Genomic DNA, 18,037 nt, shown 5'->3' on the forward strand with positions numbered 1-18,037 from the left:
AGACCTCGCGGTTGGTTACCGGCTGTCTCGCTGGTGCCGACGCTGTCCAAGGAGCCGCTCTAGGCTCCGGGAAGGCGGTCCGCATTGCGTGGGGAAAGTGTGGACGACGCAGTCAACTCGCCGGCCCCCGGGGCGGTTAGCGCTTCCGGGGTCGAAGGGTGCGCGGGGTTGAAAGCGGCCCGCTCCGCCCCGTCCCCCTCCCAGACCAGCAGAGGCAGCAGCCGGAGCAGCCGCAGCCTGCGCCCTCTCCCGCCCGCCCGCCCTCCGCCCGCCCGCCCGCCCTCCGCCGCCCTCCACCCGCCCCGGGGTCTCTTTCCCCCTTCCTCCTCCTCCACCCCCCCTCCTCCGCCCGCTAGCGGGGCCCCCCTCGCCTTCCCGCCCGCCCCTATTGTTCCGCCCCCGGCCTCCCGCCCTTCCCCTTCCCGCCCGCTCCCCTTTTCCCCTCAGTCGACTCGCGCCTCCAGGTAAGCTTAAAATTTTCTTCTTTGCCCCCGGCAATAGCTTCTGCTTCCACTCGTGACATCCTTCTTGGAGGACTCCGGTCCTATTCTGGAGCCTCGGCTTCTCGTAGTCCCGCATGAGCGTCTACTACTTCACTCTGCCTGCCCGTCCATTCACGCGAGGCCCTGGTTCCAGCGCGGCCTAGTAGGCCTCGCGCAAAGCCTGCCCCCCTCCCCCCCCCTTTTTCCCGGTGGCGGCTGCGCAGGAGTCAGGGAGGGCGCGCGCGCTGCAGGGGGGGCGGCGGTGGATTTGTTGGTTGAGGGGGGTGGGGGAGGCGATGGCCGGCTTGCTTGCGGGGCGGGTGAGCGCGGCTCCCCGCGGGGGTCAGGCGCTGGCGCAGACACACGAGGAGGCGCTACTTGTCCGGCCCCTCCCCCTGGGTAGCAGCGCCCCCCCCTGACCGAACCGTTTATTCACCCCCATCCCAGTCAAGGGAAGGGGGGGCCTTTTTTTTTTTAAAGTGGAAAATGCTTGGATGACCGGGGCGGGGGAGGGGAGTGGGGAGCTGCAGAGTTAAAGGGTAGGCGGACTCCCTGTTACCGAGTTACTTTGACGTTCTCTCGGGTAACGAATTTTGAAATTACAAAATGCCTGCCGCTATAAACCAGACCGAGCTATTTATAGAGGGGTAATTGACTGCAGGATTAACAGCTGGATTCCCAGGATGGGGTACACTTAGATTGACCTACTCAGGAGAGGAATTGACAGGTTTCTCAGATTACTTACATGGCTTGGAGTTAAAAAATGCATCTTCGTGCTTTACTTAAATGGATTTGTAGCTAGGTTTTCAGTTTCTTTGCCTCTTGAACTTGTATTACTGTATTTTTAAAGTGATTAATATATCTGAGTGGGGAAATGGAACTAAAGCTATCCTCAGGTTTATAGAGGATATGGGGGTGATTGTTAGTCTTTCGGACTCTGTGAACAAGCATTGTTTATTCATGAATAAGATGTTGATTTGTGAGGTTTTTGTTTTTTTGTTTTTTGTTTTTTTTGTTTTTTGACAGCAATTAACTGTTTTCTGGAAATAGGGAACTGATGTGCTTTAGGGATGCATTTACATTATCACTTAACATCCTGAAGTAACCAGAAGATAGTTTGCAGTATATAGAGTGGTATGACAGCCACTTTAAAGTGCTTTTAAAATATTTAAGGTATGGACTTGGGATTCAGGTGGGTCTTTGAATTTGGAGGCCAGCCTGCTGTTGTTAAACAGTTCCATTCAATCCTGGGCAATACAGTGAGGCCCTGACTCAAAAAAAACAAAACAAAACAAAAAACCCAACGGTATGTGTATTGGGTGTTACAGCAAAATGAAAACTGGTTTCATGAAGGGACAAAATTAGTTGTAGGAGGAGAGAAATCATTGATATTGATTTGAAGGGATGCATAGTCGCCATGCTATTGGAGAAATTTCAGGTCTTGAGACTCTTGGAACTATCAGTGTTAGGTGTTTAAAAAAGTATTAAAGGCAAAACCATCAAAATCCAAATTCTTTGTCTAAACAAGTAGTTATTCCAAAGTTGTTTCAGAGGATGAGTACAAAGGGGCCATCTTGGCAATCTATCACTATTGATTAATCAAAGCAAATATGAAGTAAAATCTTAGTACTATGCTTTTGTTGTATTTGGAAGAAAATTTGGGACTTAAAAGACTTAATTGTGTGATAGTCAAAGTTAATATACAAGAAATTTCTCAAATTGATTAGAGAGGAAGAATGGGAGAAAAGAACCGAGATATACAGAATTAAATTTCAAAGGAACGTGGAACCTAATCAGTTGTGAAGTGTATCTTGAATAATACTTTTTTCAATATATATATATATTTTTTTGTTGTTGTTATTTGTGATTGTCCCCCTGTGTAGCTCTGGTAACTGCACTTGGTTCTCAGTAGGTTGTCCAAGGTGGCCTTGAACTTAAAACAATCGTATTAAAACCTCTAAAGTGCTGAGATTATACAGAAATGTACCACCATCCACACATCTGAACTAAAGCATTTCAAAATATTTGCTGTCATCCATCAACCTTTGAGATAAGAAGTTTATCTCAATTTTAGAAATTTCTATACTGAGTACATTTACATATATACTCTGCTCTCACTTCTAACTGCTGTAGAGTAGAAAGCGAGTTGAATTCACCCTCTCTGTGGTTTGTCCAGCTGTTACTGAGTCTTTTCAAAAACTTACTCAGCTGAAGGACAACTTCTTGCACTTAAGCAGTTCCCTTAGAACCATTGCCAGTAAAGGGTCGAATATTTCTTATCTCAAGCATTAGTGGAAACCCTATCATTAATGAGCAAACTGGAAACAAAACCTGATCTGTAAGTGTTAAAAGACTTGTTCTGGGAGTGTTCACAAGTCTGATAGGCTCACACTTAGAGTCAATTAGATCAAACTGCAAGCAGCAAAGTGGAAATGACTGGAAAGGAATTTTACTTTTTACATTTCAGTTTTTGGCTTTCACTCTCACCAGTGACCAAAGACTTGACCACTCAAAGTCCAGCTCCCTGTAACTGCTAGACATGGACACCGGTGTGATTGAAGGTGGATTAAATGTCACTCTCACCATCAGGCTACTTATGCACGGAAAGGTACGCATCAGCTTGGAAAATTGGGTCATAGTAACTGCCAGGGAAGGGGCCAGGAAAAGCAGACAAGCATCTTGGAGCTCATCAGATTAGCACTGTGGGACATCTGGCTTTAGCACTCTTTTCTAATGCAGTGTGGTGGGAAAATGGACAGCTTTTAGTAGGAAGCTTTAGAGAGCAAGAAAGACTTAACAAGTGGTTAGAGCCAAAAAGCAGACATAGCTGCTTGGTAAGGCATTTTGATGTATGTTTGTAGCTTAAATTTCAGAAGGAAGATTTTTCTTTTTGATTTTTGGTGGTCTGGATATTGAACACAGAGTTATCTAGTTAAACACTACCATTGAGCTAACTCAGGCCTCTGCATATTATACAAAGTTGTGGAATTTAATCACTGATTATCCTTTTTTTTTTTTTTTGATAGCTTCAGTATGGAATTTTTTGGGAGGAAATGAATAGGTGCCTCCCCCAATAAGTCTTAAAACTCCTTTTATTTGGATTGGTAGTTAGCATAGTTAGCACTTAGCTGAACACTTAGAATTTTCTTTTTATTATGATGAACTCTGAATTTCCTCTTAACACTGGGTTTTCTCCATTGCAGGAAGTTGGCAGTATCATCGGAAAGGTAAGACAGCTTCACTTCAACACTAACTCCTGTTTAGTCAGTCTGGACTGAAATAGCAATTGGAGCTCATATTTGACTTTTCCTCTTACAGAAAGGAGAATCTGTTAAGAAGATGCGCGAGGAGGTAAGATGCAAGGAACATTGGGATTGGTAGCCTTGGAAAACCCTGAAAAAGTTCTGTGTGAAGTTACAGGATGAAGAGCTCAAAAAGAGAAAGCATTGGGTTCAGTCCCCAGCTCCGAAAAAAAGAAAAAAAAAAAAAAGAGAAAGCATTTTCTAGCTAATTTGTAATAACAAATAGTGTGATAGGAATGAGTTTTGTGTCGAGTCCTGAAAACATAAGGCACACGCAGGAGGTTGACAACAAGTAGAGCAGTAATTGAAATGCTCTTTTATGTAGCCAGCTTCTTGCCTGTGTTATCTAGGACAGACTATCCTGTACACTTTTAGTTCTTTTTATCTTTTAAAACTACTTGTTTTTCTTTCTAGAGTGGTGCACGTATCAACATCTCAGAAGGGAATTGTCCTGAGAGAATTATAACTTTGGCTGGACCGACTAATGCCATCTTCAAAGCCTTTGCTATGATCATTGACAAACTGGAAGAGGTTTGTTGTACCTTTATGATTGCCCTCTCCCCCGATACCAGGCATAAAATAATTAAAAGTTTAAAAGCATGTTAAGTAATTGGGCTATGCCCTCAGCTGACTTTTTAATCTAACTTTTTTCCATGTTCATTGGTATTTTATCTGAGTATGTGTTTATATGAAGGTGTCAGAAGCCCTGGAACTGGAGTTGCAGACTCCAGGTGTGAACTGTTACATGACTGGTTCATTTGGAAGAGCAGTTACTGCTCCTAACCACACACACGGGTCTCCTTTTGTAAGTCTGGCATTACTAGGAGTCCATGATTACTTTTAACACTTCAGGGTTAGGCTCCTAAGTGTTGAGATTACATGGAGATATGCATAACCCTTTCTAATTTTGCCATTTAAAATATTTTAGTAATTTTTTCAAAGGTGTGCCTTTGCTTTCCTTACAGTTGAATGAACTTCATGTGCTTTTTGTTAGGGTCCTGCTGAAGAACTAGGACATTTTATAGTTTTACAAACCTAGTGTGTTATTGGATTTTAAACTATACTAGATACTGATAATAGTGTAGTTAAAGTTAAGAGTTAAAGTTTTAGGTTACTAGAAACAAGATAACCGTTACTGGTTTTGTTAGAGAGCAGTTCTTTTTCCCTTTAATACTTTCAGAGTCTGGACAAGTATTGTCTTTTTTTTTTTTTGGTTCTTTTTTTCGGAGCTGGGGACAGAACCCAGGGTCTTGCGCTTGATAGGCAAGCGCTCTACCACTGAGCTAAGTCCCCAACCCCGACAAGTATTGTCTTAAGTCATGTGTCCTCCTTGCAGAAATACTATTTACTTAGTTGTGCAGTTGATAGCCTAGGCAGAAGAGTGCTGTTTGGTTACTGCTTAATGCTTCTTAAATCTTAACCTTGTTCAGGTCAGGTCAGAAATGTTTTAACCTGCAGGATGCTGTTACTCCAGAATTTGCAGCTTAAAAGTTAGAAGTATATGCTATAATAAAAAGTAATATAGGCTTGGAGTGGTGGTACACATCTTTAATTCCACCGGTACTAGGGGACTGATGCAGATAATTCAGAGTTTGAGGCCATCTGGGATTATGTAGTTGAGACCCTGTATCAAAAGAAAAAATGGTTTTGACTATAAGGCTTATATGTAAGTAAGCAATTGCCACACCTCACTGGCACATGCCAATCAGGCAGAGAAGTGGATTTCTTTGTTTTTCAACCCTCTTTGAAAGCTAACAACATCATATACATAGTAAGTTAGAGGCCAGTGTGGTCTGCGGGGTGGATTCCAGGACAGCCTGGAATGAAAAAAATGCGTTAATTACTGAAAAATTTTTGTGCTGGTTTGTTGATTCATCAGGTCAAGGCACTTGTCCCACAACTGATGGCATTAATTTAGTCCCTGGGACCAACATGGTGGAAGGAAAAAATTAACTTGCACAAACTCTTCTCTAACGTTAGCATATACTCACTATATTAATGGTTATAACAATTTTATTTCAAAACATTTAGATATGATACCTGATTTCATCCTTATTGCTATGGGGGAAGTTGAAATCAGTACATTGGTATAGATCAGGGTGTAGAGAGTATTTGGTAAGCATATAGGAGGCCTAGGACTGTAAAAAAACATACAGACCTTCAATCTAAAACACTTTATATTGGTGTGTGGATCCCTGCCCCCCCCCCCCCCCCCCCCCCCCCCCCCCCGAGCTAGGGACCGAACCCAGGGCCTTGTGCTTCCTAGGCAAGCTCTCTACCACTGAGCTAAATCCCCAAACCCTTTATATTGGTTTTGTAAGAGGATATTTAGTTTGAAATTGGTTATATTGTGTGATATCAAATGTTTTTTATTGCATTGTGCTTTCCAGCTTTGAGAAAGGGTCTCTACTGGAATCTTGTTAGCCTTCCAGTTCTTAGGACAGGTCTGTTTTCACATCCAGTGGTGCGATTCTGGGCATGTATAGTCAGACCCAGTTTTTTATGTGGGTGCTGGAGGATCTGTCCTGATTTCCAGTCCTTATTGCTTGCATAACAAGCTCTACCCACTGAGCCATCTCCTCAGACCTTTGACTCTCCTTTTTTTTTTTTTTTCTTTTTTTCTTTTTTCCTTTTTCTTTTTTTCGGAGCTGGGGACCGAACCCTCTACTTTTTAAGCAATTTTGGTACTAGGTTTGGTTTTTAGGATTAGAATGTTTGGTTTCATGCATTCTAGACAAGTGCTTTACTACTAAGCTGTGTTTCTAAACCTAATGGAAGGAAGGTTGGCGTTCTGTACCCTTGTGAAGAAAAATAACTGCTCTTGCGGTTCTTTTTTCTGTTTTGTGTTGCCTCTATGGATTGATTCCAGAGTAAGCAATGTACCAGTGAGCAAATTTCTCTAGTCCTCTTTTATTTAGGCCAGTAGACCCCCAGTTACCTTATGGGTGGTGGTTCCTGCTAGACAATGTGACTCTTATTGGAAAGTGTGGTTATAGTTCTGTTATTTACTGGCCTGTGTCTATACTGGCCTATAACCCCAGATCTTTTTTTCCTTCTCTTCTGTAAGTGCTGGACTATAAGCAGTGCTACCACATTGGGCCCAAATTGTGATCTTCACAGTTTGGTGTGGTTATGGTACAGTCATGGCCTTAGGTCCAAGAGTAAGTGGTTATTTTTTGGAAGTTAAGGCTTTCAAGTATAGACATGCTACTTATTCTTTTGGTGTTCTAAGCAGTTTTCTTTTTTAACAGGACATAAGCAGCTCTATGACCAATAGCACAGCTGCCAGTAGACCCCCGGTTACCTTACGGCTGGTGGTTCCTGCTAGTCAGTGTGGCTCTCTTATTGGAAAAGGTGGTTGCAAGATCAAGGAAATAAGAGAGGTTGGTGTTTGCTTTTTTTTTTTTTTCCCCAAATATCTGTTACGTTTTTTGATTTTAGTTTTAGCCTTGACTGGCCTGACTATAGACAAGAATCTCTATGAGAACCACTTACCTCTGTTCCCTGAGTGCATGCACCATTACCCCCATACCAAATTCCAATTGTGTTATGGCTAGAAAAGGTTAGCATTTGATGTGAATATTTAAGCCAGGTAGTAGTATGTTTGTAATCTCAGGACAGTGGAGACTGAGAAGGGAAACTCTAAGGCCAGTTTATTGTGGGCAGTTTAGGAAACCCTATCTAAAAAAATGCAAGATGGATTCAGGTGTGGTGGTGCATGCCTTTAATACCAGCACTTGGAGTCAGAGACAAGAGGGTCACCTTGAGGTCAGAATGCTCTATGCAGTAACTTCTAGGCCAGCCAGGCATATTTGGTGAAATCCCTCAATTAACATATGTGAGTACACTGTCTTTGTCTTCAGACACACCAGAAGAGGGCATCAGATCCCATTATAGATGGTTGTGAGCCACCATGTTGTTGCTGGGATTTGAACTCAGGTTCTCTGGAGGGGCAGTCAGTACTCTTAACCACCAAGCCATCTCTCTAGCCCCCTTTAATTTTAAAGGTGGGCTCTTTGCTATGTTACTAGCCTATACTATCCTGGACCTTTATATACATTTACTATCTTGCATCAGTCTTCCAAGTACATAGGTCTACATAAAGCCTTTGCCTGGCTCAGTAATGTCAGAATATGAGTGCTACTTACTTAGAATTTCATACGTTAATACAATCGTCCAGTTTTGATGGCACATAGTTGCTATTTTGAGACAAGGCCTCACTGTTTTAGCCTTGGCTGGCCTGGAATTCAGAGATGTCTGGTTCCACTTCTTGAGTCCTGGGATTAAAAATGGTTGTCAGTTCTGTTTAGTTCCCCACATAAGTTCTTTTTTTTAAGTTTATTTGTTTTATTGGTCCCCCCCCCCCCCCCCCCAGGGCTGGGGACCGAACCCAGGGCCTTGCGCTTGCTAGGCAAGCGCTCTACCACTGAGCTAAATCCCCAACCCCGTTTTATTGGTTTTTTTGTTCGTTTGTTTTTGTGTTTTTTTTTTTTCCTGGCTCAGCTTGTCAGCTAAACCCCCAGGGATTCTCCTGTCTGTCTTTAAGTATTAGGATCAAAAATGCAAATCCCCTCTCCAGTTTTTTATGAATATTCTTGGTTCTTGTGTTGCAAGCATTTTATAGGCTAAGCCATCTTCCTTATACCCCACCCCAATTAATTGTAATTACTTAATAAAAGCACATGTTTCTGGGTTCACTGGCATTTAACTCTAGTGGGTAGGTTGCTTTTCAGGTGTTTTTTTTTTTTTTTTGTTTGTTTGTTTGTTTTTTCTTTCTCTTTTTTTTCAGAGCTGGGGACTGAACCCAGGGCCCTACCACTGAGCTAAATCCCCAACCCCGAGTTTCAGGTGTTTTGACTGAGCTACTTAAGAGAGAGAGAGAGAGAGAGTATGTGTGTGTGTGTCTGTGTCTGTCTGTCTGTCTTAGATTTACTTGTTTTGTCTATTTTGATTTTTTTTTTTGAAACAGGGTTTCTCTGTCCCCATACTACTCTAGATCAGGCTGAACTCAAACTTAGAGCATCTTGCCTCTTCCTTCTTGGTGCTAGGATTTAAATCATGAGCCACTTGTAGATTTACTTTGAATTGTGTATATATATTTACCTCTAACTCTTTGCATGTGAGTTAGGCTTTAGATCCCCTAGGGCTGGGGTTTTCATGTATTGTGAGTGGACTTTTATGGGTGCTAGGAATTGAACCCAGGTTTTCTATAAGAACAATCCAGAGCCCATCTCTAAGCCTAAAAGAAGTAATAGATTTAATTTATGTGTAAGCTTTTAGCCTGCTTGTATGTATATATGTACCATGTATGTGCCAGTTATCAGTGGAATTCAGTAGAGATGGATCTCCTGGAATGGAGTTATAGATGGTTGTGGGAACTAAACTCAGTTCCCCAGCAGTATCAACAAATGGTCTTAACCATTTTTCTAGTCCCTTAAAATAATAATTAAAAATTTCAGAGTAGGACTTCCTGTGTAGCCCTGGTTGCCTAGGACTCATTTTTGTAGACCAGGCTGGTTGTGAATGTAGAGATCCTTCTGTCTCTGCGTCTCAAGTGCTGGTAATTTCAGGAAGGTACAATATGCCTGCCTGAAACAATTTTTTAAATTACATTTTGTGTGTGTGCGTGCACATGTATGTGTGTGTGTGTGTGCACTTCCTTGGTCAGGACAACTTGCAGGTTCTCTCTTTCTACCATGTGAGTTCCCCCAAGGATTGTATTTAAGTTAGGGTTGGCAACAGGCATTTTTACCTCTTGAACTACATTGCTGACACTTCCTAGCTTTTTTTTTTAGATTTATTTGTTTATTAGATATAAGTACACTGTAGCTGTCTTCAGGCACCAGAGGAGGGCATCAGATCACTGGTTGTGAGCCACCATGTGGTTGCTGGGAATTGAACTCAGGACCTTTGGAAGAGCTCAGTCAGAGAATGAAAGGGTGATATTTAGAGGATTTTGTTTGACCCACAAAGCTTTCATTACTGGGTAAGAGTAAATTGTGTAGAAGGAACTTTTTTCTGAGTGCAGGTTAAATGTAGGCTGTTACTCAGATTTATTCTTGTCTCAGAGGTAATTTATTTTTAACTTTAATAAGCAGTAGTACCTGGAATAAGGAAGAATGGAAAATGAGAAAGAAAGGGTGGAAATAAGGATCTATTGAATAAAGCTGGTGTTGGAAGGAATTGAACAGTTTTTCTGACTTTTTTTTTTCTTTTTTCTTTTTTTTTTTCCTTTTACCCTAAAGAGTACAGGGGCTCAGGTCCAGGTGGCAGGGGATATGCTCCCCAACTCAACTGAGCGAGCAATCACTATTGCTGGCATTCCGCAGTCCATCATTGAGTGTGTCAAACAGATCTGCGTGGTCATGTTGGAGGTAAGCCCTCAGGCTCATGCTGGATGTGGGGGTGATTTTGGGGACAGGGGAATTGATCTATATTTAGTAAGAGTAGAATTAGGTGAAGCTGTTAAGAGGCTTATCAGTCGAGGCGGGTAAAGTTCCCTGAGTTCATACATTCCTTCTCCCAGTTTTTATATATCTTAGTCTATGAGCAAAAATAGGATCTGTTAAAAAGCAATTGTCAGGTAGTTCAGAATGTTGTAGTAGCGTGGGCAGGGGAAGATAGACTATAAGGACTTGGGATCTTTGAAATGCTAACTTTTTGAATTTCTTGAAATTGACACATTCTGTTTCAGTTTGAAGCAGGATATATTCAAAACAGTAGTTATAGGAAAAGTATCAATAATGGTATTTGAGTGAATTATGAAGTCCTGATATATTCTGCAGCAAAAAAATAATGGAGTTTAAATCTCTTGAGTTACATGGATTTGGCCCCATATGAATCAGAAAAAAAATGTTTGTGTCTTTGAACCATAAACATAGCATTTTGTAATTTCATATCCACCTTTGCCTTTATGTCTTAACAAAAATGTGAGGTCATAAAAATTACCACTTAAAGCATATCTACACATACAGTTGTGTGTGTGTGTGAATTAAATTTATTTACAAGTGTGGAAATTAGGATTAAAATTTTAAAGCCCCTTCGGGGAGGATTAGTATGAGCCACAGAATCCATAAACTTTTTTCTTGCTTTTTAAAGGCAAATAACTAATGTGCAACTTAAGTAAGGGACTGGAAAAAAATAAGTTTTTATTTAACTGACCTGTGTGTGCTATAGCCACACAGCTGAAGCAGCTTTGAAACCTTATCTCTTTTTGTTTTTTTCCCCTCTGACTCTCTCCCAGTCCCCCCCGAAGGGCGTGACCATCCCGTACCGGCCCAAGCCCTCCAGTTCTCCAGTCATCTTTGCAGGTGGTCAGGTAAGAAAATCCTTACTGGTGGGCTAGAATGAATGAATGAAGATTATATTTTAAATATCAACTTTGCCAGCACACCAAGCTACTTTGCATGCTTGCTGAAAACTTGTACTTTTGGCCATAGTTTGATTTGCTTTTTGTTTTTGTTTTTCTACTGAAGAAAGTTTTGAATGCCAAGATCTTATTTTAGCGGGCAATGGGAGTTTTGTAGACACTCAGAAGAGAAATTGGTTGCTGATTTAAGGTGGTTTGGGTTAGAATTAAATTGCTCCAGTGTTATTACTACTCTGTCCCTGTGTCAACCATCCCATCTATGCTTTTCTATGTGTGGATGATGGAGGTCTAAGTAATGATAACAAAGGAGTTGGACCTCTGGAAATTCTGGATGGTGGTTTCAAATGGCATGGGGGTTTGGGATCAGGTCCTGAACTTGAGTGTCCTACAAACTTTCCCTCCCCTTCACCTCCCTCCCCTATTCCCACCCTTTACCCCCAAACTCCAGTTTGTTGTTCTCCAGAATCTTCATAAACACTGGTTTGAAACCCCATTGGTATAATTGAAATCAACTGGAATAAGAAGAGCATAGGATGGGGAGAGCATATTGGGGTGCAGTGTGAGATCCCCAGAGCATTCTCTCCATGCCTCATGTATCTTTGACAGTTTCTTCTAAAGTTAGAGTTGTGGGAGAAAAAGATTGATAAATGTCATGGTACTAGTGTATTTTGATGGTTAGTGTTTTCTTGAGTAATAGGTAAACCAGTTTTTAAAGAACTTAAATTCAGGTTAAAATAGTGACTGTTGGCACTTGGGGCTACCCTATTTAAAAACATCTTTGCTTAACTAGTTACATTTATTTGTATTTGTTCTGAAAATCATTTGGGAGGGGAAAACATTAACGTGGAGTTAATTCCACATTTTATTGAAATACAATGAAAGTGAACAAATTTATGTCTTGCTGAGAGCTTTCACAAGTAGTCGTATTGCAGTGTTATATTGAGATGTATTAGAACTTTTAGTCTTAATTTTGTTTTAAGAGGTTTGTCAGGGCTGCCAATATAATTATTGGGGCAAGATAAGCAGCAGCTCAGTCATCGTAGACAGGAGGGTTAGCCTCAGGAGTCATCCCTTTTCCCGTGGAACTCTAGGTTCTCCAGTGCTGTGTCACCAATCCTGCACAACAGTCTGTCCTTCTTATCTTCATTCCCCTCACTCCTTTCCCTTTGTACCTCTTTGCTTCCTACCCTCCCTCCCTTTATTCAGCTAACTGCCCTCTAAAAGCTTCTTCCATCAGTTGCCCTGTTATGGGTCATTCCCATGGGCCTTTTTATAAATAGACCAGTTCATGCAGTGTCCAGAGATGGACCTGTGTCTTTTGCTGCAAATGGGCTCTGTAGGGGTTCAAGTTAATCCTACAGTGACCAAGACCTGGCATCAGCTCTCTTACCTCACCCCTCACTTTTACTGAAAATAACCCAATTGTGCAGTGTCATCTGCCACTAGGTAACCTTTTTTTTTAATTCACTGATTACAGCTCGTTTCAAATCTGTGTTGTGAGCTCCTTTTTAAAGGAAACAAGAAAAAAAAATAAACAACTTTTTTTTTTGTGTGAATTTCATGCTGATGACAAGGTGCCGGATTGACAGCCCTGGAGACTGAAATCCTCTATTTATCCACAGGACAGGTACAGCACAGGCAGCGACAGTGCGAGCTTTCCCCACACCACCCCGTCCATGTGCCTCAACCCTGACCTGGAGGGACCACCTCTAGAGGTGAGAGGGGATGTTCAGTCTCCAAGGCTCACTCAATCCTTCCGCCTCAGCCGAGACTGCCAACACACGGGGGGCGAGTGGCGCTGGTGATTTTTGTGCTGTGGACACCACCTGTCCACGGGGACCTGGACTGACCTCCCCACCTCATTTCACACAGGCCGCGTAGCCCACCAGATGGTAACACCAACTTTTTTTTTTAAACTTTTTTTTTTTTGTTGTTGTTCAATCCCTCTTTTCCCCCCTCCCATTCCTCCCATCCCATTTTCACCTTCCCACCCCAACCTGGGTGTGCTTTTGGGGGTAATGGCCACTGTGCACTGTGATGTGAGAAATTTCACATTCTGTTAAGTAACCAGCTACAACTTCCTCCCCGTCCCTTTTATTCCTTTTCTCCTTGTCCTCCCCCCCACCCCCCATTACCCAAAAGACCAAGCTCCCTTTTTGGGAGAATCTGGTGTGGGGAGGAGGGCATAGTGGGAGCTGCAAGTACCTTTTATGCAGGTGGGTGGGCAAAGATAGGACTTAGCAAGTTTTATTTCCCCCCAACCCCCATCCACCAGTGCTTCTGTGGTCAGGTCCCTAGTCAGAGACGTAGCTAGCTTCTAGTGCACTTAAGTTCATAGGCAATGTTTGAATATATGCCGTGCAGGTTTGTGTAGATGCAAATCATTTATATTAGCATAATTAGTATCTTGTATTGAATACATAGGATGGGGGGACTGGTCAGTCAAGGCATTGCTTTACTTTCATTTTCCACTTTTTTTTTCTTTTTTTGGTTAAAAAGCAAATATGTATATTTTGTCTTAAAGAGAATTTGTATATCCTTCTTAGAGGATCCCTGGAATAAAGTTAATACTGTATTTAGGGCTTAAAGAAGGCCAGCTCAGGTCTGATCATTGTGAGAGTTCATTTACTTCCTCAGTCCCTGGCTTCCCTTTCTCTAGTTCAACTCTGGCTTCCTGGCTAGTTGAAAACTTGTCTTCCCCCTACATTGGGTTGCTGTCCATGATTGGTTTTTAATAGGAACTGTTTTCCTCCTTTTGTAGGCCTATACCATTCAAGGACAGTATGCCATTCCACAGCCAGATGTAAGTTTTGATTTCATTTCTTGTTTTGAAAAACTCCCTCTCCATCCAAATTTGTCTGAATCCTTTTTCCTTAGGCAGGAGTAAGTTGGGTCTTGAACATTTGTGGTGTTGTTATGTCTTAAAAGGTGAACCACAAAGTATCAACTTGTTTGGTTTTGAATGTAAAACCTCTAGGAATTATGTATCTATGGTATGTTATTAATATCTTGGCACAGTTCAAACTGTTAGTGAAGGGCGTGCTTCCCTTAAGTAATTTCTTTGGGTAAGTGGGAGGGTGGTTTTTACCTTTAGGTGCTGAGGGTTCATTAACGTATAAGGAAAGCTAGAAAACTAATTGTTGGACTTCAGCTCAAACTTTACTAAGAACCTCTTACTTTAAAGTACTAGTATTTGGATTTTTGTCCATTTTTTCCCCCCCTGTACGCTTATTTCATCTTTACTAATCCTTTCAGATGCCAAGCATTAGACTTGGAAAGTTGGGTTTGGTTCTTGGTTAGTGGAAGCCCCTAGGAGGTGTGTGAAGTAGACTGGGAAAGGGATTGTTTTGGCACCAGCCAGTACAGTTAGTTACCTGTGTGTATCACATATAAGAGAGTTGGAAAAAAATATTTGTTGGGGACTAAAGCCCAGTTTGGTTTCTTGTTAAGCTTTTCCCCTCCTTGCAGTCTCCCTCCCCCCCTCAACTCCTTCCCTTTTCCCAATACTAGTAGAACCCTGCATGGTGTGTCTTCCCTAGCACCACTGCACAGTTTGTTTATCTAGCCTGTCTGTGCTTGTCCCTGGGGCAACCGTTGGCAATGGCTGCATATACCTCCATTAAACAGTCCACTGGGGATAGTTGTTGGGCTAGTATTACTGCTTCCTTTTTCACATACCCCAAATGGCACTCATTCATCTTTTGTATATTGACATCCTTTCTATTTCTAACCTTTCCTATCATATTTTGCCTGTCCTCTGGATTGTACTGTAAGCCCCATTCTTATCCTATGCTATACTTGGAATAGTAGTCTCAACCTTGGAAATCAGGAGCCATGCACATTTTCACGTCTGAGTGTGTTTGAGTCCTGACTAGGTTACCTTTCTAATGTTCATCTCTCCTGTTTCCTTCATGCAGTTGACCAAGCTGCACCAGTTGGCAATGCAACAGTCTCATTTTCCCATGACCCATGGCAACACCGGATTCAGTGGTATGGATAACTCAGTGTGTTATTTCTGTAAGGTGTAGTACAAGATAGAGGCCAGTCCCAAGGTCTCAGCTTGACAACTGTTTAAAACAAAATTCATTTTCATCCAGCATCTGCTGGTTTAAACTTGACCTACTATGGCTAAAGGAGGTAATGTGTTTGTTAACATGATTTTCATTTGGGTTGAGTTAATTATAAAGAGTAAAAATCCCTGTAAGGTTTGGGGTGAGGTCTGGGGATGCTTGTCAGGAAAAGGGTAGGCGGATATTTCTTGTGAACCATCCTAATAGTGGCCACCTTGATCTGATTAGCATCCCCTTTTTCTCCACCAGGTATTCACAAGACTTGGGTAGAGACAATCCATTTGTTCAAAATTGTGTAGTGTATTTTTTGTTTGTTTTGTTTTGTTTTGGGGCTTTTAAAAAAATTATATATAAGGAATAACTTGTCCGATAGGGTTAGAATGAGACCACCAAACTCATTTTCACTTGTATCTTAACAGGCATTGAATCCAGCTCTCCAGAGGTGAAAGGCTATTGGGGTAATGATTAAAAAAAAAAATCTGTAGTATTCTACTGTTATATTAATAAACTGGTGGGAGTCTTGTTTCACTGCCCATAAACCATACCAGCAACATAACATACACATGGCAGAGAGGAGCTGAGAGAGCAAATGGGTGGGCCTGATGCCCCTTAGGGTCCCTTGATGGATCTGGCCAACCACCTTCTAAAAATGTAGTTGAGAGCAGGACTAGAAAGAATGGTTAAGGGTTAGCCAGCCGGAATGGCCTTGTCCTGGTGTTCTTATGAATGATAGGGGTGTTTGTAATGGGATTGGTTTTTCTTTCTTTCTTTTTTTTTTTCCTTTCTTTTTTCTTTGGAAAACAAAAGCCAGAATGATTATAGCAAAAGACAGAATAAATCTGGAGAAATAAATTCCCCTCAAACAGATTTTATCTATTTGGTCTTTTAAGTCTAGTTTGGGAGGATAGAGGTGGAGGGTGTTACTCTGGTAGAGGTATAATGAAAGCAATTCTACGTGCCAAGAGTCCATGATACCCAGTAAAAAGAATAAAGTTGGCACTGATTTTAGTGAGCATTGGACAAAATAAAATGAAGACATAACAGTAATCTTAATCAGAAAAGGGGTAGATGTATAGAAGCATTCGATGTTTAGATTTTGCTCCTGTTTAAGAATACCACACTCTCTTGCCCCTTTTTATCTCTGTACATATAGTCTGGGCTTTGCAGGAAATGGCATGAAATCAGCTATTCTGATTGTGCAGAAGAATCTTTCCAGCATTACTTTTGCTACCCCTCCCATCTTTCCTACTTGGAGGCTTCAGAGTTAGTGATGAACCTCAACAGCCAATGCTGGGTTTTCATTTTATTATCTTCTGTTAGTTTAATTTGCAGATCACTGATTCTGAATGCTGTGCGTTATATTTTCTTGCTCTTTTCTGTCTTTTAGCAGGTTTGGATGCATCTGCTCAAACTACTTCTCATGAACTCACCATTCCAAATGATGTAAGTGTAATTAAACTATGTTGGAAGTCTGAAGGAAACCTTACTAAAGAATTGTTAAAATTAACTGTATTAACAGTTTTCAAAAGAAGAACCTCTCTTTCTGTCCTGTAGAAATTCTTTTCTCTGGTACTTGGGTGGTGGCATATGCCTTTAATCTCTCAGCACTCTTTGAGTTCACGTCAGCCTCTGATATATGTAGTAAGATCTTGTTTCTCCCCCAATAAAATCAGAATTTTTGCTTTTGGAGAAGTGATTGTAGAGTGACAATATACCTGCCCTTTCTGTAAGTGTGGCTGTTTAGGGTTAAGAATAAAATTTTAATAAAGTCAGTGTCTCAGTCAAGCCACAGCTAACATGTTAACCATTATTACTCTTTAGTGCTAAATAATGCAAATGTAATCCCAAAAGCAAAAACAAATTTGAAAATCTTGCCAGAATCATAAGGTGGTGGTGGAAGGATGATTTCACACATCTTTGGCGACCCAACAGTGAAGGCACTGTCGACTTACTTGTAGCTGTCTCACTAGATGTCAGTGGATCTTGTTAATTTGTTTGAGTGGAGGCTAGACTGTGGAGATAGGAACAAAAGCTAATGCTTGGGATGAGAAACTGGCTTAGAGTTTGCCTTGATTTGCAGTTAATCACATGAATGGTTCAGGAATTAAAATGGGACCTTCAGGTTTTAAAATTCAAGGTTTTAATAGCAATATACCAGAAAGATTGGGGAGTGCAAATTTAGGTACAAATTATAGAAATTTGTAAATGTTATGCATGTGTGTGTAGCTGCGCAACTTAATTTGTTTTTATTTGTTTTGTTGTTTCTCAAGTTGATTGGCTGCATAATTGGGCGTCAGGGCGCCAAAATCAATGAGATCCGTCAGATGTCTGGGGCGCAGATCAAAATTGCAAACCCAGTGGAAGGATCTACTGATCGGCAGGTTACCATCACTGGATCTGCTGCCAGCATTAGTCTGGCTCAGTATCTAATCAATGTCAGGTAAGATTGACTATACTCTTTTTGCTTATGTGCCAAAATAATAGGGAGGGAGGGAGTTGCCATATAACAAGTGTGGGTTTTTTCCAAAACCTCCTTGATTTCTGTTTTTCTTCTGTCTTTAATGTAGCAGAGAAAAACAAGCAGTTTGGAGTAAGTTTTTTCACGGGGTTGTTTTGGAACAGTGCAAAAGGGTAGTAGTATATGCCTTTGCTGAATAGTAGGACAGTGCTCTCGTAATCACAGGCTCACTGAGACAGACACACTTGGGTTTTGCTTGTTTGTGCGTATTGTGTAGACAGATCATTTCATTTTTGAATTTGGAGTTCAAAGCACCTTAAATTTTTAAGGATAGTGAGATATCTAAGTAGCTTCTT

General features: G+C 41.4%; 1 protein-coding gene across 51 annotated transcripts in view; it reads left to right on the forward strand.

The window, feature by feature from the left end:
• The window catches only part of Pcbp2 (poly(rC) binding protein 2), a 24,553-nt gene continuing 6,516 nt past the window's right edge, over positions 1-18,037 (forward strand). For 2 of the 51 annotated variants that reach the window (XM_006242422.4, XM_063263970.1), the window contains exons 1-13: positions 199-464; positions 2,950-3,090; positions 3,686-3,709; positions 3,801-3,833; positions 4,199-4,315; positions 7,036-7,167; positions 10,030-10,158; positions 11,028-11,102; positions 12,776-12,868; positions 13,915-13,956; positions 15,071-15,143; positions 16,611-16,666; positions 17,494-17,663. In XM_006242422.4, coding sequence (XP_006242484.1) covers positions 3,022-3,090; positions 3,686-3,709; positions 3,801-3,833; positions 4,199-4,315; positions 7,036-7,167; positions 10,030-10,158; positions 11,028-11,102; positions 12,776-12,868; positions 13,915-13,956; positions 15,071-15,143; positions 16,611-16,666; positions 17,494-17,663 — 1,013 coding nt within the window. In that variant the 5' untranslated portion in view covers positions 199-464; positions 2,950-3,021. Of the gene's footprint in view, positions 465-1,173; positions 1,656-2,949; positions 3,091-3,685; positions 3,710-3,800; positions 3,834-4,198; positions 4,316-7,035; positions 7,168-10,029; positions 10,159-11,014; positions 11,103-12,775; positions 12,869-13,914; positions 13,957-15,070; positions 15,144-15,642; positions 15,682-16,610; positions 16,667-17,493; positions 17,664-18,037 lie in introns of those variants that run through there. The other 49 variants (XM_006242420.4, XM_017595006.3, XM_006242419.5 and 46 more) reach the window with 49 other exon arrangements.

The sequence above is a fragment of the Rattus norvegicus genome, chromosome 7 (assembly GCF_036323735.1).
Source record: "Rattus norvegicus strain BN/NHsdMcwi chromosome 7, GRCr8, whole genome shotgun sequence".
NCBI lineage: Eukaryota > Metazoa > Chordata > Mammalia > Rodentia > Muridae > Rattus > Rattus norvegicus.